The sequence below is a fragment of the Myotis nattereri genome (assembly GCF_964212035.1).
Source record: "Myotis nattereri genome assembly, chromosome: 1".
Taxonomy (NCBI): domain Eukaryota; kingdom Metazoa; phylum Chordata; class Mammalia; order Chiroptera; family Vespertilionidae; genus Myotis; species Myotis nattereri.
The window spans coordinates 135016386-135040661 of record NC_138075.1 but is presented as its reverse complement, the minus strand read 5'-3'; the positions used below and the strand labels follow the sequence as shown (position 1 = coordinate 135040661).

At 38.9% G+C, this 24276-nt stretch overlaps 1 protein-coding gene across 1 annotated transcript in view; it reads right to left on the bottom strand.

Moving 5' to 3' along the window:
- Positions 1–24276, bottom strand: part of MALRD1 (MAM and LDL receptor class A domain containing 1) — a gene marked incomplete at both ends in the record, with an annotated part of 616248 nt that overhangs the window by 20782 nt on the left and 571190 nt on the right. Inside the window, 2 exons of the mRNA XM_081103892.1 lie at positions 15734–15830; positions 15924–16003. Of these exons, the coding sequence (XP_080960018.1) occupies positions 15734–15830; positions 15924–16003 (177 nt within the window). The remainder of the gene's footprint in view (positions 1–15733; positions 15831–15923; positions 16004–24276) is intronic.

Genomic DNA, 24276 nt, shown 5'->3' with positions numbered 1-24276 from the left:
TGAAAAAACTCAGTTATAATACTTAAAAAACTTAAGGAATACAATTATATTGTCTTATAGTTTTAAAAACAACCTATTTTTAAAACATCAAGACAAATTATAAGAACACAGCACAATTCGCTTTTTATGAAGATTTTTAAAAAATGAACTTTACCCTATTGATTCCCAGTATATTCCCTCACTTTCTCTCGCCTGACCTATGTTTTATTCACATTCACCATGATTTCCTCTGTCACAACTCGAGCCTTTACACGAGTGCTTCTGCCTTCTTGGAATGCCCCTCCTCCTTTTCATCTAGTGGATTTCAGCCCGAGTTCGGACTTGCATGATGCAGCACATCTCACTAAGTCCTTCTTCCACTTCACCACATGTGAATTTCCGCTTGGAAGCAAATTCAGCTTCTCCTTGACTGTGGTTCTCTGGTGCTTTGCAGAAAGCAACTGTATGTTCTATTAAGATACGCTTGTTGAAGAACTGATATTATTTGCTTTTCCATATGCCCTCTCTATGAGAGTGTAAATTATTTTATATTTCTTACATACAGTGCCAAGCACATAATAGGTGCCTAATAAATGTTTGCCAGCAAATACATGAATGAAGTACTAAGAGTTTCTGATTTATGTGTTTTGTTTTACAAAGATGAAAATAAGCTGTCCATTTAAGTTCTGTTGTCAGTCTGACCTTTGATTCATTAATGAGCTAGAAATTCAATACAGTAAACATAGTGCTAAACTTATAGGAGCATCCCTAAGGATGCTTTTAAAAAACAAATATGTGAAATGTGATTTGAAAGCAGAAAGGAGTCTATCAGGAGGATAGCAAAGCAGTTACTGAAGAAAATTTATGAAGCTGCTCCCATCCCCCACTTCCAAATCCCCTATCCTTTAGTAACACTGATAAAGAACAGCCTAAGTGTTGTTCTGATTCTCCAGTCAAAGCTGCTGAATGTATTTGCTGCATGGCATGGCAGAGCTATATGATTTACTAATAATACACCTTTCACTTTACTGCCTTCTGGTCCTTCCTCTTTTACACATGTTGTCTCTTTCAAGGAGCATCTCTGATTTTCCTACAACACCTTGACCTACTCTGATGGCTGGATACAAGGAAACACGTGCAACATAGGAATATCATGGACCGAAATGCTGTCTTTTGCTAAAAGATTGACAGTGAACTGAGGAAAGGGCCGTGAATCCTGTCCAGGGGACAATCTCTGCCAAACAGTCCTATTTCAAAATGGAAACATGGCTACCTTCAGATCAAATAATTAGAACATGGGCTGTTATATAGTAAAGTGCTCTTTCAAATTTTTATACAGCTTTCATTTTTTTTTTCATTGTTAATCCTCACCCTAGGCTATTTTTTCCATTGATTTTTAGAGAGAGCGTGGAAGGGAGGGGGATAGACAAAGAGAGAGAAACATCTATGTGAGAGAAACACATAGATTGGTTGCCTCCTACACTCGGCCCTTGGGGCCAGGCCAGGGATCAAGCCTGCAACCAAGGTACATGATCTTGCCTGGAATTGAACCCAGGACCCTCCAGTCTATGGGCTGGTGCTCTATCCACTGAGCAAAACCAGCTAGGGCCATATTTCATTTCTTAAGCTATTTGGAGTTTGTGTCCAATGACAATAGATGTGCAGCCACACACAGGTCCACACCAAATGAGCAAATATTAGTCAAGACCTGTATTCCCAACACATTGCATGTAAACTTATTTTGTTTAGTCAAATAATATATTTTCTAACTATCATGGAATTAGTTATTTTTAAAATGAGTAAATTTTAGTAAAAATAGCAAATCATTTTGGAACTCACATAAAATTTCTACTTTTGTTCCATTGATAAATATGAATACTATTTTCTTGAAAAGAGTTCATCTATACACTAATTTGGAAATGCCTTCTCTAAGAAAATGGAATGAGAAGAACAATCTATACTAATAAAAGAGTAATATGCTAATTAGACCAGAGATCTTCCAGCCATTCTTCCGGACAAAGCCACGGTGGTGGGGGCTGAGGCAGAGGCAGTTAGGGGCGATCAGGCCAGCCAGGAAGAGCAGTTAGGGGGTGATCAGGCTGGTAGGTGAGAGCAGTTAGGGGGCGATCAGGCAGGCAGGGGAGCATTTGGGGGGTGATCAGGCCGGTAGGCAGAGGTGGTTAGGGGTGATCAGGCAGACAAGCAAGCGGTTAGGAGCCAGCGGCCCCAGATTGTGAGAGGGATGTCCTACTGCCACTTTAGGCCTGATCCCTCTAGGGGTCCCAGATTGGAGAGGGTGCAGGCTGAGCTGAGGGACACCCCCAAGCACAAATTTTGTGCACCAGGCCTCTAGTACCTTTATAAGTAAAATTGGTAATTATATTTGATTGACAGGTGCCAAGCAATATTTTCAGAAGTTTCAGAGCAAAATCTGTCATATATATGTACATCTAAATTAAATGATGTGGTATGAGGACAATTTGGGGGAAAGTGAACACAGTTACTCTTCTAACTAAATTCAATTTCCTCCCCCCACCCCCTCCCCACACCTGAAGTGCCCAGGATTTTTGATGCTGAATTTTTTTCATAGATTTTGAATACTTATACTTGCAGATTTTGGTTTTCTTTATTAATATCCTAGTATTTAAGCTTCTGATTATGGACTGATTTTTAGTCCATTGTGGACCCCAATAATCAGTCTGCCAAGAGTCATACAATTAAAATCATTTGGTGACCCTTGATTTGCTTTCAGCTTTCACAGAATAGAACGAAGTTCAGTCAACTGGGTGGAAATTCTTCAGGAATACCCAACAATGATAGCTTAACTTCTAGAGTCATCTTGTGAGGATTCTAATATGAATAAATTCTGGAGCATTACAGCCAAGTAAAAGATGGCTCTGGAATATGATTGTTCATTTGGGTTCCAACCTACTATTGCAAATAGGCTGAGAAATTCAATCTCACGAATATTTACAGAGATGAATTCCTAACTGCTACTTGTGAACTTAGGGATATAAATATGAACAGCACAACGATCCTGCCTTCAAGAGGCTCAAAGTCTGTTGTGGGAAGTGTCAACCCAAAAGTCAATGTGACGAGTGAAAAACAAGCTGAGAACGAAGTGCTTTGGAAGCTCAGAGGCAGAAATGGTTACTTCTGTCCAAAGTGCCCTGGGAAGATTTGCAGAGGACACCACTTCTGTGGTTAGCTTTGGTAGAAGTCTTACCTTTTATGTTTTATTTTTATGGTGAAGGTAGAAGTAAGCCCAGCATTTCTGGAAGTTTGTTCTACATTTTATTTTGGAAAGGTGGCAGTTTGCATTACTCATTTATGTCTTGAGCATACTCAGCCCATAGAGCCTGAACTCCAAGACTTTGATGTATTATTTTAAATCTACAAATCCCAGCCATCTGATTTTTCATCTTCTCTATATGTTATTTATGAAATGCACACCATGTGTTAGGCAAGATGCAAGATAAACAAACAACGCTGTCCCTGCTTTCCAGAGAGTTATTTGTGAACAGAATTACAAGTGAGTTCCAGACATCGCTGTTTTCATCAGTCAGTTGTGTGGTCAAGACCACCACACAGATAGATTTGCCAAGTGTTTGGTCTCATATTGAATGACAACTTAGGCACTTAGGCACGCTTTTACTTTTTAAAAAAAGCTTTAACTCTCTCAGGGAACTGTAATGCAAAGATTAAGGTAGGATACTTCTCAGATTAAAGGTACCCTAATAGCTAAATGCAGCTTACACTATAACCATGGAATACTCAGGACTCAAAGAATCAAGCTCAATATTCCATTTGAATCATGCAATTTTGGAGCTTGGAGGTAACTTAAATAATTTAATTACCATGTCCCATTATGTTATGTAGTAGGTGAAACAATGGTTATAAGAAAGAGTAATTTAGGCAACACAAACATTTTAACTTTATAGTTACATTTTATATTAATGGTATAATAAAAATAAATAGATGGCACATTAAACTCATGATTTCATGAATATTATTTCTCAACAGAAAACGAAGTAAAAAAATGTAGTCTATTTAAAGATAAATATAAGTAATAGTAAACACAATACATAGTCAAGCCCTAAATTGTGGGGTGGACTATAAATGATAGAAAATTGGAAAATTGATTGAATTAAAGTTCCACATTTTATACATAAGAAAATGTGGAATATTAAAACAATTTTCTTCCCTATTGTCCAAAGCAAACCTATCTTTCTTCCTGGGTTTTGGATCTCTGTTAGTGGCATTATCACCCATGCAGTCACTTAGGAATAATACCCTTGAATCAACTTTGATAACTTGCATTTTTCTCACCTCCTATATTAAGTCACTCATCACTGTTCAGTTTCCAGTTCTCATCTCTCACCTAAACCTCTTGAACAAGTGTATGTCCTCTAGACTAACAATCTCTTTCTCAATCTACTCACATGCTCTTCATTCTTTTATGGAACACAGATATAATCTTGTTATTCTTCTGCTTAAAACCCTTTCCTGGTTTGTATCAGTTAAGACCCTAATAGGAAATAGCTGAAATAATCAAGTTAGGAAATTTGAGGAGTGCTTGATAAAGTGGCAATTTGCAAAGCCAGAATGTAGAGAAACAATAAAAGATGGTGTAGTAGCAGGCCAATGACATCAGGCCTGTTATCACCCCCAGCGGGAAGGAGGAAAAAGGAAAGGTATGGGAGAAGATCGCTGTTGAATGCATAGAGGCTCCTCCCTGGAACAAGGCTGCAGGAAGAATCCAGGATTATGAATAACCAGACCCTTCTCTTTCCTCTCCCAATGTGCCCTACTTTGGCCAAACATAACAAATTCAGATGAGAAGAGAGCTTGTTAATATAATCCCAAAAGGTCAAGTCCCCAGATTTACCCTCTGTACTTCTCCATGCTGTTTGCTTGAGGAAGGTGGACAGACAGAATATAGCCAACACTCAGAACTATTATTTTTTAATGAATTGAAATCTCTTTAGACATTCAAAATTCTTTAACCACTTCTCCACAACATCCTGTTCTAAGTATAATTTACCATTTCCCTTCCCATATTCTATAGCTATGTGAGACATTTTTGAAACCATGATTTTCCACATTTTATTTTATATTATTACCCCTCCTCCCCTTTCCTCATCTCTGCCTGGTTTCTTCATCCTTCAAGTCTCAATGCAAATACTATCTCCCCTTTGCATCTCTCTTAATCCATCCAGATGCCAGCTCCCTATAATATATCACCTCCATGTGATAGAGCAAGACCTGCCCTATGCACCACTCATTCCGCTCTGAATAAGAAGAGCTACGGCTTTCTGAAATCCCTGGCCACAGTGTCAGAGGAGGGCTCATCTAAGAGGAGCAGAAATGTGACCAGCTTGGGACAAATACTCTTTTTCCTTTGAGTCCTCTCTTATGGGCCTTTTCTACCATTTCAGGACAAGAAAACAAAGATGGGGACTAAGGGAAAAATATCAGGCTGTATAGGCTTCTCTTTAAAATACTGGTAGAGAAGGAGGAGGAAGTTCAGAAGGAGGAAGAGGAAGAGGAGGAGGATCCCATTTTTAAGGGGAAGATTTTGAATTCCTCTTCACAATTTCCCTTTTCTTGCTCAAAGTAATCACTTAGCAGTATTAGCAGAGCATGGCCACTATATGTCTCACAAGGGACTGAGATTGGGGAGTTAGGCTCATGGGCCTTAACAGCTGTATTTTTTTGTGGGCAGACACACATGCAGACAGACCAAAGTGTGTCAGCATTATGAGACCACTGTGGTCATTGTCCCAGGTGGAATTCCAGTTTGCTAAGGCTAAGAATTCATTGCAGGAACCAGGGCAGGCTCACTGGTGATACTCTAGCTGCAAAAGCAGCTGAATGCCTTGAGGCATAGAGAAAGCAAGGATATGATTTTTGCTAAGGATAAATATTCATTGCTGGGCCCAGATTAGGCCTCTCCAGAGATCTTAAACTACATGAGCAGCTAAACTTCTGCCTCCAAAGCTCCACATTATTTATTATACAAGGTTTTAGCAGTAGGAAAAGCTCTGGTGGAGAGATTATATTATAGAAATAGACTAGAGGCCTGGTGCAGGAAATTCGTGCATGGAGAGGGGGTTCCCTCAGCCCAGCCTGCACCCACTCCAATCAGGGACCCCTCAAGGGATGTCCAACCACCAGTTTAGGCCTGATCCCTGTGGGGTCAGCCCTAAACCGACGGTTGGACACACCTCTCACAATCTAGGACCGTTGGCTCCTAACCACTCACCTGCCTGCCTGCCTGATTGCCCCTAACCCCTCTGCCTGCCTGCCTGATCGCCCCTAACTGCCTCTGCCTACCTGCCTGATCGCCCCTAACTGCCCTCCCCTGCAGGCCTGATATCACCCCCAACTGCCCTCCACTGCCAGCCAATTTGGTTCTGATTGGTCAGTTTCTATGCCAGTCAGCATCTCTGGGCCTATCAACGGGGCCCAATCAGAAAGGTGGGGCTGATCAGCAGCCCCAGTGGAGGCCTGGAGAGAAATGGAGGCATGACTGTTGGCCAGGCTGGGAAAGAAAGAGAGGCAAGTTCTGATCAATGGCTGCCACAGAGGCTCTGGATCAGACCCAGCCTCTCTCTCTGCAGGCCTCTCTCTGGGCCTGATCCGCAGCCCCCTAGGCAGTCAGTGCTGGCTCGCCACAGCCACCCAGCACTGACTTCTGGTCTGGTCTAACCCTGGCTTTTTATTATATAGGTATTTTATTTGGAGGTCAGGAATTTCAAACAACAAGAACATCTATATCTCCAATGGGCTAATAGGACAGCATGTCCAGCTTTTGAAATTCTAATTGCCTCTGTTTCTTATCAGAAATATTCTTAAAAATTATTCTTTTGATCATTCTCTCCTTCCCTACTACCCCCAAAGTATTTTGGTTTACATTTCTACCATTATACTCATCATAGTCTAAGATACATTACAATTGAATATGAGTCAGAGAGCAGGGAAATCATCTTATATGCCCTTGAGATTTCTCAAGACTAGCACATATGAAGTCTTCATTAATGTTTGTGAAATTTAATCATGAGACATTCCCAAGACCACATTCTGATCTCATAATTTCCTTCTCAGCAAAGCACACACTAACTCAAAACCTTATAAAATTTTTTTAGAAAATTTCCTGATCTGAACTTGTACAAAAAATAATCACACAGATATATCTCAGTTCTCAAAATAACTAACTATAATGTTTGCTTTTAAAGGTTTTGTTAGTGTATTTATTAAATTAATCTTCAGGAATAAAGTGCCACAATGCAGCCATTTATTGACAATTTTCCCCCAGGCAAAGATGACAGTCTAACTTCTCCCAAGAAGGCATAAAAAATGGCATATATATATATATATATATATATATATATATATATATATATATATTTCAACTTCACTAGCTACTAGGCAAAGGCAAAACAAAACTACAATGAGATATGACCTCACACCTGTTAGAATGGCTATTATCAATAAGACAAGAAATAACAAGTGTTGGAAAGGTTGTACTGAGAAAGGAACCCTCGTTGACTGCTGGTGGGAATGTAAACTGGTACTGCCACTCTGGAAAACAGTATGGAGGTTCCTCAAAAAAATTAAGAATATATTTACCATATGACCCAGTAACTCCTCATCTGGGAATCTACCTGAAATTTTTGAAAATATTTATTTGTAAAGATATCTGCACCCCTATGTTCATTGCAGCACTATTCACAGTGGCCAAGACATGGAAACAACCCGATAGATGATTAGATAAAGATGTGGTACATATATACAATGGAGTACTTACTCAGCCATAAAAGAAAAATGAAAGACTGCCATTTGCAACAACATGAATGGACTTTGAGACTTATCAGGCTAAGCAAAATAAGCCAGTCAGAAAATGCTAAGAACCATATGTTTCACTCATATGTGAAACTCATAGACACACACAATAATATAGTGGCTACCAGAGGGAAAGGAAGTATGGGGGTAGTGGAGAGTAGAAGGAGTCAAGCAAGTGTTTGGTGATTAAAGGAGATTTGAATTTGGGTGGTGGGCACTCAATGCAATATGCACATGATGTATCATAGAAACACATACTTGAAACCTATGCAATTTTATTAACCAATGTCACTCCAATAAATTTAATTTTTTTAAAAAGATGATATAGTCTAAACTAGGAAATCAGTGGGTATTATGTGGCTGCTGGTAAGGAAAGAATAGTCCATTATTTATTTGTACCCTTTAATCTTGATTTCTAGGTATAGATTTTGATGATCAGATCTACTTTCTGTTACTATAAACAACTCTAGAAGGCTGTCATATTCGTTGCTTCCTCAAGAGTCCCATGGCAGAATGAACATCTGGTGGAGTCTGGACCATGGGGACAGGTGTTGTGGATCCTTTCAGAGAATTTTCACAATGACCTCTTTCTTGACCCATCCCCACCACTATAGTGCCTTGATATGGGGTCCCTGCAGCCATACTTATACTATTGACCTCACCTCCTATCTCACCCATCATGGGTTTGGCCAGAAATGGGGGCTAATCAGGTAGTCTTCCTTTAGAATACCGAATGGGGATAAAAAGACAAATATTTAGTCTTTCCCCATGTTTCAAGATCAAATGAGTACTTAGTATTCATCCTCTGGGTGACACCATTTTGTTATATAAACAGTGAGTAGAGGAAATATGTGTTCAGAGAAAATCACCAAGCAAAAGAAGGAAAAAGGAGACGAGATGAGAGGCAGATGAAGAATTCCACTGGGTCCAAGCTTTTCTGAGGTCCGATCTCTTTCATTCCTAGCCTTGAACTCTGGGAGATATGAGCATTTTTATACAGAATTCTTTATTTGATTAAGCCAGTTTGCGTTACTTTATTTACCTGAAATCAAAGTGTCCTCATTAATACATTAGGTGGCAAGTAGCTAACAGAGGTCACCAAATATACAATAAAATCCAGGAAGCCAGATCTCCAAAGACAACATTAGGAGACGCATTACTGTGCTTAGCATTGTCTGAGCATACAGTACTCCATTCTATGTTTTTATTTATTTTTATTTTATTATTTTTAAATATATTTTATTGATTTTTAGAGAGAGAAGAATGGAGAGGGATAGAGACATAGAAACATTGATGAGAGAGAAACATTGATTGGCTACTTCCTACATGCCCCCTAGAGGAGCAAGCCTGCATCCTATTTGTTCCCTGACTGGGAATTGAACCTGTGACTTCTTGGTTCATGGGTTGACACTCAACCACTAAACCACATTGGCTGGCCTTATCCTGTTTTTTTAAAAAAAGTAATAAAAATGTTTCTTTCAAGTCACTGAAGGGGCTCTGATGCTACAGATTCTTTTTACAAAATCTAATGAAAAATCTTCAGATTAAGGTTTAGAGATAGTGATGAATTTCCTGCTTACATTGATTCCTGTGTATCTCAAAGTTTTGGTATTATTTTCAAGGTGACTCGTTGCTTCACTTATTCATCTCTTGGCCAAACATTCTAACTAGCTTTATGGCTTAAGTGATTTCATGCAAAATAAAAACAAACAAAAAAAAACTTTTAAAGAAATTTGATGTACCACATTTTAATTTAAACTTAATTAGTAGACTTACATAATGATTTTGATGATGTTCAGAGTATTGATTATATTCAATAAAGTATAGATAGTTTTCAAAAGTCATGTATTGGGTAACAATTATGCATACAATACTAGCTACTGGGATATAAGGATGAGGACAGGTTAATTACCTGGAGGGATGCCAGGTAATTTTTTGCCTGGCATCAAAAAATATTTGAGGTTGGATAACTCTGCCAGGCAGAGAGTACAGAAGACCATGTGCTTTGGGGGAATGGTGAGACTTTTCCCAAAGGACAATGTGGAAGGGTGGCAATGGTGAAAAATTTAACTTGGCGCAGTGGTCTTTCACTAGTCACTTGCATTTTCCCTCAAGTGTTTCTGACAGAAAAGGCTGACTTCATTGTTCAATTCAAATAGGTATGTTAAAATGTGTCCCAGAGCAATCATATCAATTAATTTTGATTTTTAAACCTAAGTGGGAACAGAGAGGGAAGGGGGCAAGAGAGAAAGAATGAAGGAGGGAGAAGAAATTTGGCAAAGATTTACCTCTGCTCCCCTTTCAATATTGCTTTTCTCAAATACCTTCTTTTAGTCTTTTTTGGAGGACTGCATTCTCACATTATCTTTCTATTTGTATCCCAGGGGTATTGCCCTGCCATTCACAGGTAATTTATTTTGGTAAGAATCAGGACGGATGTGGATAAAGAAGTGGACATGAGTGAATGAATAAACGAGAAAGGAGAAACAGCAGGCCAAATGAACCTTTCTCAATGTAGAAGAAAACACAATGAAATTTGGGCATCTACAAAATGACCCACTTGAAACCATTTGTGTCATGTACCCTCAAGAAGTCTCCAAGGCTTCAGATAAGCATCCTCCAGTCTGTAGAAGCTGGTATAGTGAATGGTGGCAATTATGGTTGTGGTCTGCCTCATGTTTGGGCTGAGGCCAGCCTGCTTCCTCAGAGGGAGTTCTTCTCTCTTCAGTCCCCCTAGTGGGAGCTTCATCCCTGTGGCCTCCAGGGCAACATGAACAAGGAATGATTCGGCAGATCATCACTAAAGACTGAGAATACAGTCTTGGCTGGTATTTGGGGGTGGGTAGTATAGGGAATCAGACCTTTTTGTTTGAGATCTTGGAAATGAGAAGAGAAGGTACTAGGGAAAGGGAAGAAGATGTGGAAATGAATCAGTGTGTCAGAGACAGAGACACTGCCTTGGACCTCAAGTCTTGGACTTCATCTGCCTCTATTAGGAGCAGAGACTTAAGATTTTGGTAACTGATTTGCAATCACTTTTTTTCTACTGTGTTTTATCAATCATCCTTCCTTCTTGGTCCAATTCACATATATTTTGGGCAAATTTCATAATTTTATTGTCTCTTTTTAATGATCAAAGGTTAGCTTTTAATGTTTAAAACATAGTCCAATACACTTTAAAGCTACCAAGTAATACCAGACTTTAACTTCTATTTGTTGCCTGCCCTTTCCCCATTTCAGACTTGAGATCGGACCATGGCTGCTTGCAATCAGGAAGAGAGTAAAGGTCATGGTTTTGGCTTTCAACTAACTCCCCTCCCCCACTTTCATTTTTCAAGGCTTTGCTCCATCATGGGGACATGGAGATGAAGGGGAATGCAAGGCTGGGATCTTCTTAGTAACTAGTCTCCTGTCATTGGTTGGAAGGCACCCGCCATTGCACAATGGATAGTTCTCAGTTTTCTCTTGTCATGGCCTCCATGGTGATAACATATGGAATTCGTGTGTGTGTGTGTGTGTGTGTGTGTGTGTGTGTGTGTGTGTGAATCAACTTCATTTTGGCCTCTTCTATGACTGAATACCTTTTAAAGGAAGGCAGCTGTGTCAACATTCAGGTCGGTCCTTCCCCTAATGCCCTTTTCAGGAGGGGCACGCCTCACTTAACCTGGCAGCTGACTGAACAGCCCCAAACACCAAGTTATCTCTGTTCTCTGTGCTTCTTCCAATGGACCAAGGGAGGAAACTCTAGGTTCTCTTCCAGACATTTGGAGGGTTGTGCACAGTTGGGATACAGTTCCATGCCCCCCTCCCACCCCACTCTCCTGTGGTTTCCAGGGACATTGTACCACAGTCCCTTTGAGCTCAGCTGGTATAGGATGCTCCCAGGACCACCCGCTTTCAGAACAGTGAACCAAAAATTGTCTTCATGTCCGTCCGCAAAGGATATGTGTATCGAGTACTCTTGAGAACTTTTTCTCTATGTTGCACTCTGCTGTAGAACAGGGATCAGATTTTGCAGAATTTTCAGTCTTTCTTCTAGGCATCACAAATCTTAACTATTGGTTCTCTTGGGGCTCTTCCATCACATTGCTTTGGGTGGTGTTGGTGGTGGTATCTTCCTCCCTTCTTTACTGGGAAGGAGGTAAAACTTCTCACTACAAACACTGCCCTGCTCCAAAGACAATGACTGCAAGGACCTCTTCTCGTTCCTTCCCAGTCCTCCCCCTACCTAGACTGGAGAAATGAAAGATTGGCTGATGACAGTATAGATGGTTCTGTTCCCATTAGTAAGTCTTAGTGGGTTGTGTCTGGTCTAAATTACTGGTAATCTTGGCAGGTCTTTAAAATGTGTAGTAATAGGAGCCTTACATTTGTAAAATGTAGCCAGTTCCACTCAATGTTTTGTGTATCTTGTGCAAGAGGGGTTGTTATTGTAAGATAAGATTCTGATGTGTTCAGGTAGGATGATAAAAGCAGCTATAGCTAAGCTTCCCACCCTATATATTGAAGTTACTCTTTATTTTGTGGAATCTCAAAGGAAGGTTCCAGAATTTGGAAATGATGGGCACTAATATTTCATAAGTTAAAGTCAATGTGTCTAGAAAAATTCCATGGAGAAGTCTAGCAAATAATTGAAAACATGATATGAATCTCGAGCATGGAAGAGAACTTTTGTAAGAAAGAAAGATTATTTGGAGCCATTAATGTGTAGATGGCATTTGAAACGTTGGAAATTAATGATATCTTACATGAAAGGGAATCAGATATAGAGGCAAACCCTGGAGACCATCAATAAGGGATGAGAAGATACTAAACATTTTTTTAAAAGTGTCAGAGAAACAGAAAAGATTAAGAGGAAGCGAACAAAGAAATAGGGAAAGAGAAAACAGAATTGGAGTTTGGCAAAGAGCGAAGGTGAGGAGTGATGAGGAAGGGGAAGTGTGATGTTGAAGAATGACGGAAATGAGAGAAAGGAGAGCTGGCTGTCAGGCTGTGGCATAGTGCCACTGACATCTGCCTGAGAGGTCTCTCCAAAGCCCCAGTGGCATAAGCTGTCCAATATGAATCTGGAAAAGGTGTGAAATTTAGGGTTCTCCCTAAATACTCTCGCTGGCTGTGTTAATGTGATAACTTATTCACATAACATGATGAATTATTTTTTTGAATCCTCACCTGAGGATATTTTTCCCACTGATTTTTAGAGTGGAAGAGAGAGGGAAAGCCAGAGAGGAACACCATGTGAAAGAAACACTTTGATTGGTTGCCTCCTGCACAAGCCCTGACCAGGGCCTGGGCTGGGAAGGAGCCTGCAACTGAGGTATGCCTTTGACCTGAATGGAACCTCGGACCCTTTGGTCCACAGGCGACGCTCTATCCACTGAGCCAAACTGGCGAGGTCCATGATGATTAATTTTATGTGTCAACTGGGCTAGACTGTGGCATCCAGTTCTTTGCTCAAATACTAGTCCAGATGTTGTTGTAAAAGTATTTTTTAGGTGTGATTAGCATTTATAATCAGCCAACTTTAAGTAAAGCAGATCACTTTTCATAATGTGGGTGGGCCGCATTCAACTATATACTAGTAAAGACTTTAACAACAAAAACGGAAGTTTCCCAAATGAGAAGGAATTCTGCCTCAAGGCTACAACAAGGAAACCTGACCTGTGTTTCCAGCCTGATAGCATGCCTGGCAGACTTTGGACCCAAGCCTGCACCATCAACTCTTACTTGAATTTGTGAGTCGCCGGCCTCAAGTACATAAGCCAATTCCTTAAAATAAATCTTTCTCTAATTCCATATACTATATTAACTATATTGTTAATATAATCAAAATAATTATTATTTAATTAATTTCCCAATGAATAGAATTTGTATAATTAATATATATTAAATGAAAATATATCTTATTATTTATATATAATTACATGTTACTCTTAAGATATCTTAATATATTACATTAATATATAATATATTTTAATACAATATGTTGGTATAACAAGAGAGGAATATGCTAATTAGCCATTACACCCTGAGACATAACGACCAAGAGCTTCATGACCAGATCACAGATCAGCAGGAGGGTGGGCCAGTGAGGTACAAGGGACTGAGGAGAGCTACAGGAGGGGGCAGGGCGGCAAGCTATGAGCGGGGGAGGGGGGTGAGGGGAGCTACAGGAGGGAGGGGCAGTGGGCAGGGAGCTACAGGAGGGTGACAGTGACCTATTGGCGCACGGATTCGTGCACAGGGCGACTAGTATACATAATAAATGATAATGTATTAATATTACATATTATGTAATATAATATATACTCTATATTATAATATATAATATTATATATTATGTAATATAAGATATTTAAATTTATATACATAGATCTATATGACAGAAACACTAATATAGTTAGCTATTGTTTCTGTTTCTTTGGAGAATACTAATACATGTGTACATTTTAGCATAGGACCAGTATTGCAATTAGTAGCTTTGTGTATGTTACTCCCACTAGATTACAAACTCCCTTAGGTCCAGACTGCTTCTCATTCATGTTTGTATCTACATTGTCTGGCATATTTTACACACATAATAAATAACCACAGAATTAGTAGATCAGCATGCTCTTCTTGTTAGTAATGGATTAAAAATGTCAGATATTTTTTTCTCATGAACACCATAGTTCTGGAATAATTTTGCTATAATTGATGATAACAAGTTTGGTGTCTGGTATTTAACAATACTGCAGGCTGGATACCTGAGAAGAATTCATCAGCAGGTGGCATATACCATTTGACACCAAGGAAACTGCAGTTATCATGTGCTCTGTGACGCATAGGTGTTGCAGCTGATCCAAATCTCTGGCCACAGACTCAGCATGCGAGACATGACGTGTTTCTTCAATATCTTAAAATTGTATTAAGCCTTATTCTGAGTCTTTATCTTGTTCAGTTCATGGAAAAGATAGTCACTTTCCTTATTGGAGTCACCTGTATCCCATACAGCTGATGGGAAGAAGGGTATTAGGTAGGAAACTCCTAGCATCATTTTTAAAAATTACCTTTATTGTTGAAAGTATTATACTAGTATATGGCCCTCTTTTCCCCATTGACTCCTTTTAGCCCACACTGGACCCCTGCCCCAGACCTTCACCACACTGTTTTCTTTGTCCATGGGTTAGGTATGTATTCATCCAAGTTCTTTGGTTAATCTCTTCCCACCCACCTCCGCCTCCCTGCTGAGATTCCATAGTCTGTTCCATGTTTCTATATCTTGGATCTATTTTGTTCATCAGCTTATTTTGTTCTTTAAATTCCACATATGACACTTGTTTTTCTCTGACTGGCTTATTTCGTTTAGCATAATATTCTCCAGGTCCCTCCACGCTGTCTCAAAAGGTAAGAAATCCTTCCTTTTTACAGCTACACAGTATTCCATGGTGTAAATGTACCACAGCTTTTTTATCCACTCATCTATTCCTAGTATCTTGACCAGCACAGTAGACTGTGAGGTCTTCTGTGTCATGCCTGTGCCCAGCCTGCAAAGTTCCTCCAGGTGCAGCAGCTCTTGGCCTCTGGCCTGTGCATTTCTTAGGACATGGGGTTCTTGGCCTGGAAAGCTGGTGCCTAGAGTTCAGCCTTCCTGGGCAGGCCAAGGAAGTGTCTCTTTTGCAGTTCACTGTCTTCCCTGGGCACCACCATGAACTTGGATGTCTACCCCCTTCTATCTTTTTAATCAGTGGAGAATGCCGTGTTCTCCTTTTTGTTGTCATAAGAAATGCTCCTAAAAAGTCAACTTTAGTAAAAAAAAAAAAAAAAAAAGTAAACAAGAGAAAGATGTCATGAAGTATGAAAACACTAAAGTTACCTGCATGTAAAATGGAGTGAAAGGAAAATACAGCAAATTAAATGTTTCACTTACCTTACTGGTGCTTTTCTGTTCGCAAGAAAACACAAGGTGGCAACTATAATATGAGTCATCAGGAAAGCTGATCCAATACCCAGGAGAGTCCATATATCTAGAATTTCAAACCAACAAAAGGACACACACACAGTCAAAAATACGAGACACTCAAAAACGCGGTGATTTGTTTAGTCACAATGTCACCTACTCTTCTGAGAGTATGTGAGATCTGCAGTAGATTGGTGAACTTTGATGTGGCATCGATTTCCGGCCCATCCTTGTTGACATCTGGAAATGAGATAAAAGATGACAGTTAGAAAAACAAAAAGGAAGTAGCAACATATTTTAGTAGTATTGTCATGGAATAAAATGATGAATGTCCATAGATAATGAGATACCTGCAATGTGGGTAACTTTGATAAGAAACTAAAAATGTTCAACCGAAGCCAAAATTAAATTTCATTATTTTCACATTATTGTGTAAGATGATGTTTTTCGTGGTTTATCTCTGCCTAGATTATAAGATGGTCACTTAGTTTTCAGAGACTTCCTTTTTTGTTCTCAAAAATTGTTTTTCACCAGTGTCCATATTACTTTACTCATTTGTCTCAAACTTAAAAGCTAGTACATTTTTTTTAAAAAAGTGATTTAACTTACTTCAGATACTGATACAGAAGATTCAAATTATGGATTAATACAAATTACAGGGCACAAATATTTTTCTTTAAAACAGATGATCCTTCAAGTTCATAGATTTGGAATCAGGTTGGTAATCTCATGGGATGTATTAGGAATACTACTAGAATTTCACTACCTTTGTTTTACTTAGGGACATACATGATGAAATGTAACACCGGGAGCATCTCCTTTGATTTGGGTAGTTTTCAGATAGTTCAGAAATGGAGACTAGCTTGTGCTCAGAGAGATAAGACTTATTTCTAAGTGGTAAACATGTTAGAATACTTCTGGTAATATGTATTTGCATATGGGTGTGAAAACTTGTGTACACATTCTTGTTTACCAGAAATAACACAATCCAAATGAAAAAGGGTTTAGTTGAATTTCTTGCCAGGTTCATGGTACATGCTACAAAATAGGATTAAAACCAGCTTCTGAATAGTGTGCTTAAAAGCTGTGTATTGAACAATGCTTCTTCAGCACACATTTGCTTTAGTTTCAATCTCTCTTTGAATCTGAAAACTTGAATGATCAATAGCAATTCTTTCAAAAAGCAATAGCTTTTTTTAAATATAAAAAGCTTAGAGGTTTGAGGAGGTCCATAAGAATACCTTCTTTCCTTAGGAGGTATTCTTTAAAAGGTAGAAATGTAAGACAACTTGATTGTTTGGATGTTTCTGAAATTCAAATTAAAATAAACCAGAATTGTTGATTAATGGAGTATTTTTTCTTTTGAGTTTCTTATTTATGTATTCTTTTATTTATTTATTTGTTAAATTTATTTATCTATTTTATTCTCATTTTTCTTTTCAATATTTTTCTTTCCTAATTGTCATTCATTTCAAGTGCTTAAAGACATTTTTTCATCTTAGGTAACCTTGTAAAACATCTAATATTATTTTACATGCATACATTGATACTATGGCTTTTATTCTTATAATCCTCAGGATATAGTTCTTGGCAGTTCTCAGTTGGCAGTGTGACTCCACAGGTCAGCCTTTCACATGTGCACAAACTGGTGTGGCCTAGAGAGGGGAACAGGTTTTCATTTTGGTTAATTGGGCATCCTTGGGTTTTTGAAAATGCCACTTCACTGGCACGAAGATCACACTAGTCTTCCCTTTAGATGGTAGGTATTTGAATGTGCCTATTAAGATAAATGTCAGTGGGCACTATCTTAAAATACCACTTAAAAAAATGAATGGGAAAAATCCAAATGTATGCTAACTTTCGATCATCTATCTTCTCTCTATTTGCCTATATATTTATATATGTATGTGTACTTATGTATTATCATCTATCTACCTACCTATAGTGTGTGTATATATATCACTCTTCTGGTGATGAACAAATAGAGTGTTAAGTGAATTTTCTTTTGACTATTTTTTACTGAAAGAAACATTTCAACTATACTGGAAAATATTTTGATGACAATTTTACAGAAATAAGTATAGATGCTATTGATAAAAGGAAAATTAAAGATAGGCAATTTATTTTTACATTGGTAAAAATATACCTGTAAAAAGTAACGGGATATAACCTTCCTTTAAGTAGTACATAAATATATATCACAGAATTTTTTTTTATTTATTTTTCTACTGAAGAACAATTATGTTAAAGAATAGATCAAGGTGATATAATCTTATCAACTACCATGAGAAAAATAATAGAAAGGAATGTATTTTAAGGGCCCAAATTAATTTCAAAATATGCTGAATTTTTGTCACTTTTGGCCAAAGGAATTTGAATTTAAGAAGTATGAATGAAATTTTGAGTTAGATATTTATAATACAAAACCTTCAAAGGAGTTATTTTAGAAGAAACTGAGTATCCTATGCTCAAAAGTTTCCACTTAAGTATATTTTGTATATCAGTCTGCTATATTTATTTATTATTATTTTTTTAATCCTCACCCTAGGATATTTTTTCCGTTGATTTTAGAGAAAGTGGAAGAGAAGGGGAGGAACAGAGAGAAACAGCCCTGTGAGAGAGGCCCACCAATTGCTTGTCTCCTTCACATGCCCTGGCCCTGACCAAGGTCTACTGTTGAGCCTGGAACCAAAGCATGTGCCCTTCACCAGAATGGAACCCGAGACCCTTCAGTCTGACATTCTATCCACGGAGACAAACCAGCTAGGGCCAGTCTGCCTAATTTAAACCAAATGTTTTCTACATGTGTTTTCAAGGGGGCTTATCTGTGAATTTTAATATATAATAATTAATTTTGAAATATGAATAGAAATTACTGAAATTTTAAAATTATACAGTAATATCTATGATTCAAAAAATTCTTGTCCCTGGACTGCTGTGGCTCAGTGGTTGAGTGTTGACCAATGAACCAGGGGGTCAAGGTTTGATTCCTGGTCAGGGCATAGGCCTGGGTTGCAGGCTTGATCCCCAGTAGGGCGCATGCAAGAGGCAGCTGATCAATGATTCTCTCTCACCATTGATGTTTCTCTCTCCCTCTCCCTTTCTTTCGCTGAAATCAATAAAACATACTTTAAAGATTCTTGTCAATAACAACAAATTGTTCCTTGAAGCAGAAATTGTAATCTCCACACCAACGTGATTCCAAACCCTCACTTCCTTCCTATTTGATGTTTGTCAGATTAAAAGTAATACATGCTTAAAGTAATGTATGTTTGAATACAACCTTCATATTCCTATGCAATTCCATCCTCCTTATGTAACTAATATAAACAGCCAAGTATGTCTCTTTCCACTCCTTTTACCCTTTCATAGAACACACACACGCACATACATGTGTGTGTTTATTGTAATAGAAGCATCTACATCTCTCTGTCACAAACTGGCTTTAACTTTAAACAATGCATTATGGATTTCCTTAAGGCCAGCTGTCTACTAGTATATAAACAACCCATACAGACAATTTCAGAAATTAACATATCATGTATATATTTCTCAGTTGAATATTTTTGTTGTTGCTTTTCTCCTTCTCCTCAACCCTCTCCACTAAGGAGAAACATTGGCTTGGTTGCAAAAAGAAGCAAGTAAGAATATGTAACATATATTTTATATTTCTTTGTCATACTAAACCTCTTCTATGGATAATTCAGTGTTCAGAGTAATTGTGGCAGTTGGATCCCTAGACTCCATTCAAACAGGGAGAATGGATGAGATATTCGGGAGATCTTGGTGTGCTTTGAATAGGATGCCAACCAGAGAAGATCAGCCCTGGTGGGGCATCTAAGGCAGAGCTGGATGGTTGTTAGAGTGGGGTGGATGTAGGGAGGTCTGTGCAATTGTGTGATGCCAAGATACAAAGTAGAGATTGAAATATATGAAATATAACAAGGTTAAAAAAAGTGCTAAAGGCCCTAGTTGGTTTGGCTCAGTGGATAGAGCATTGGCATATGGACTGAAGTGTCCTGGGTTCAACCTTCTCTATTTCTCTCTCTCTCCACCTGCCTTCCACTCTCTGAAAAATATCCTTGGGTAAGAATAGACAAAAAAAGTGTTTCCTTTCCTTTGTTAAGATAAATTATATAGCTTTAAAAAAAAGTGCTAAAGGAGAGGATGAAAGAATTGCTTCAAGAATAATTGTATTTCCAGACCCAGAAAGTGAAAAATGTGCAATTTCAATTATACATTTGTGGAACAGGTGATATATTAAATTATATTTATTCTAAAGAATGAAATGTTCATATATATATTAATATACATATTAATATGTATTCACACACACACACACACACACACACACACACACACACACTGAGTGGCTAGATTATTATGACCACCTGACGTTTGTAGGCAAATCAGCTGTACACTGCATCATATGGGATATGGAAGCAGAAGGCCTGTTCCAACACCTTTGCTGTCTGCAGTTACCAAGACAAAACGTCTCCAATTCGCACAGAAACACAAGGATTGGACAGTTGAGCATTGGAAAAAAGTCATGTGGTCCAATGAATCACGTTTCCAGTTACATTATGCAGATGGCAGACTGAGAATTGGGTGGAAACAGCATGAAAGCACGCACCCCACATGCATGAGTACAACCCTTCAGGCTGGTGGGGGCAGTGTTATGGTTTGGGGCATATTTTCCTGACATGATTTGAGCCCTTTAATTCATGTGGAACAACGTCTGAATAGCACAACATACCTAAGTATCATTGCTGATCAAGTTCATCCTATCATGTTGATGGCGTATCCCAATGGAGATGGCTTCTTCCAACAAGGCAATGAGCCATGCCACGGTGCTCATATTGTGCAGGAGTGGTTTCAAGAACATGAGGGAGACTTTACCTTGCTTAGGTGGCCCCCACAATCACCAGATCTCAATCCAATTGAGCATTTGTGGGATTAAGTTAAAAGAGCCATCAGGCAGCTGGTTCCACAACCATCAAATCCCACAGAACTGGACAGTGCTATTCATCAGGCATGGTGTCAGATTCCTCACATCACCTTTCAACATCTTGTGGAGTCAATGCCAAGAAGAATCGCGGCAATATTGAAGGCAAAAGGTGGCCCAACAAAATACTGATGGGGTGGTCATAATAATCTGGCCACTCATAATAATATATATCCCACGATCAAAGGCTGTTAAATCGCATTGTTTACTCATATCTTCAGGGAAAAAAAATCACTTCTACTGTCGTGGTAAACAACCTGCTTCCCTATTTATAATGGTCTGGTCCTTTAGCAACTTCAATGTGAAATTATAGCTAATTTGCCTACAAACGTCAGGTGGTCATAATAATCTGGCTACTCAGTGTATATATACATATGTATTATAAAATGTTACATAAAAATTGGTCATCCAAGAATATAGAAGTCATTATAATTGATGGAATCTGGAGAAATATATTCAAATATGTTATTATGGAATCCCAAATTAACCTATAGATTTCTGAATTCTATCTTATACTGTAATTTTGCAGCCATCCTTACTCTAATATTGAAGTTTTTAAGGATGTAGAAGGAAAATCCCTTCAGAAGCAGCATGCATTTTGAATATGTTTTAGATTAGATTTATAATCTAGCATTATAGCAGTAGACTTGTTTTTCTTTTTCTTAGGTATTTTTTATAGCAACATGTTGTGATTATTAAATTCATTTATATCATTTTTGTTTATAGGAGCCAGTATCTTCTACATTTACATTCCATGCTTCAGAAAACCACAATATATAAAGCCCCAAAGGAATTACAATTGAAAACCTGCTATGTGCTCAACAATATTCTTTACTATACTATTTGTAATACAATAATGTTACAATAATGTTACAGAAGAGGAATTATTTCCCCATTTCATAGTTGAAGAAATAAAGTCATAGAGCAGTTGAGTAGCAAATCACCCAGGGGTACATTCTGAATGAGATTTTCAACCATGTCTCTTGGTCTCCTCAGCCAATGACTGCTCCAGTCACTTCATGGTTTTGCTTCCCCTCTCTCCCCAAAGTAGGACTTTAGCTGTTTATAATGGCAGTTAACTTTATAATGTTTATCTGTTAGAAGAGCTTCACTAGGAGAACTTTCTGGTCTTCGTGGTCTGGAAATGTCCATTTATCACATTAAGCTTTACTCTGGAAGCATCTCTAATTGTAGAGGAGGCAGTGTGGCGCTAAGAAAAGAGTAAATAATAGGGTCAGGGCACCTGGGTTTGAGGCCAATCTTCGCCATTTCCTAGCTATGGGGGCAGCAAATGACTTCCGTTTCCTGTTATGAGCAGTAACAATTACAACTCACCTCATAGAATGTGTATGAGAATTAAACAACACACATAAACGTCCACTGTAGACGGTGAAGTGTTATCTATGCCAAGCTGTTCCAAACCCAGGCTTTTAGTTTCTGGTAGAAATCATGGTCATGTCCCCGCTGACTTCATCCCCTAACAGACTGTCCCTCCAGGGAACTGACATCTGACAACTGCCCTGTCTCCCATCCTTGCCTGAGCATTGGCTAAGACTTACAAAGCAGTAAAGAGCCATTGCCACAGCTTCTGCTTTTATGTGGTGATTTTGAGGGGGTCGGGGAGGGAGTAGGGGAGAGTGAGCCCCAGACCAATGAGGCGTCTACCCATCAGACACAAGTACTCCAAGCGGGGAGAGGGAAGTGCTGTCTCAACTTAGTATGAGAGCATCAGCTCCGACTGTGTTTTCAGGGCTACGTGCTGAGCCTGTGCCAGCAGAAAGGAAGTGGGACAATTGAGGAGAGCCCTTAACAAGCCATCCTGATTGTCATGGGTGAGTTCATTTAACAGGAAATAAGAAAGCAGGAGAAGCCACTAAGTAATCTCTGAGCCACAAAGCACCGAAATTCCACTGTGAGCACTGGTGATTAATTTGCTTAGACTAATTTCCTACTTGACTAATTAGCTCCAACATATTTTGTAAAATTTAGAAGTATTAGGGAGAGTCCACCTGAAAGAGAAAGATAAATGTCCCACATCATCGGTGCATAAGAGTTTGTTTTCTTAACAAAAACAGGAGAAAGGGAGAAATAAAATATAATTAGACACTCTCAGTCGGAGCCAACATGCTAATCTTCCCTTAATTCCAACAGGTCTTCTGCCATTAGTGCACTATCACGCAGGGGCTCTGAAATCACTTATTTCTGGATGTGCTTGGTAACACCCATTCATTACCCACTAAAACCTGGAGCAAAGGCTCCTCCCATCCTTACTGTCCTCTGTATGTTGGCCCCCCTTCCTGTGTCTCGTTGCCAGGGAAAAGGAAGAGCCACACATTTTCTGAGCATGGATTCATGGGAACAGGCAGGAGGTTTACTCTTTTTTATCATTGTTTTCTTTAATTTTAACTACTTCAACTGTTCAAATAGGGCTACAGCAATAAAAGGAAAAATGAAGTGCTAATGCAGAGGCATGGTTATTTCATTAAAATGTTGATATTTGCATATTCAAATTTAGAAAAGACTTAAAATGTAAATTAGGTAACTTAATCCAATACTTCTCACTGACTCAGGATAATGGGGAGAACATATTTGATTGCATTCTTCCTAACAATTATGAAACTAAAGGGACGTTTAATCCTATTTTGAAATACAGCATTCCTAGCACCAGAAGGAGATAAAAAAAAGTTTTTCAAAGATTAGAAACAATTTCTAGATTCCTATATCCATTTCTCTACTGCATCATCTCAATCCCCAAAATTCCAACAGTTTACTTCCGAATTATCTCATCCATGCGTCTTCTCTGGTCCTGGAATAGGCTCCTCACTGGATCTCCTGCCTCCAGACTGATGCCACATTGTTCACTTCCCTAATTCAAACCCTTTACTACTTTCTCACAGCTCCTGGAGTCCTGTCCAGAAGTGGTTTTACACGGAGACTGTTTTCTGAAATGGACTCTTGAAGGCACAGCTGGTTTGATCTCAATTTCCTCTTTGCTCATCAACTCTTTATTCTTATTGGAAGACCTTCACCTGAGAGATGTACTCTTTCGCACTTCTACATCTTTCCAGAACATCTTATTCTCGTTGGCTGGAAGATGGCTTACCCTCTCATCCATCTGGCTAACTTATATTTATCCTTAAAGACACAGACCAAATAACATTTACCCTGGGTGGCCCTCCTTTGTGTCCTGTCTGACTTAAAAAGTACTTATTTGGGTCCCATGGCATCCTGAAAACTCCACAGGACTCAGGTTGTGGACCTGGGAACACCCTTTTATTGCCAGCTTGGTGCCGGTGCTGTGGGTTCCTGCAGTGCAACATGCAAATGAGTGCCAGGGGAATGCAAAACACAAGGAGCTGGCACGCACCCACTACTGCCTTGACAGTTACCCCTGGCCTGGGAAACCCCAGCTCTCCAGCCTGCTTAAGCCAAGGGATGGGCCAGCAATCCCGCATCTCAAGCTAGGGCTTCAGGCCAGACTCCCAGCCCAGTGCAGCTCCAAGCCAAG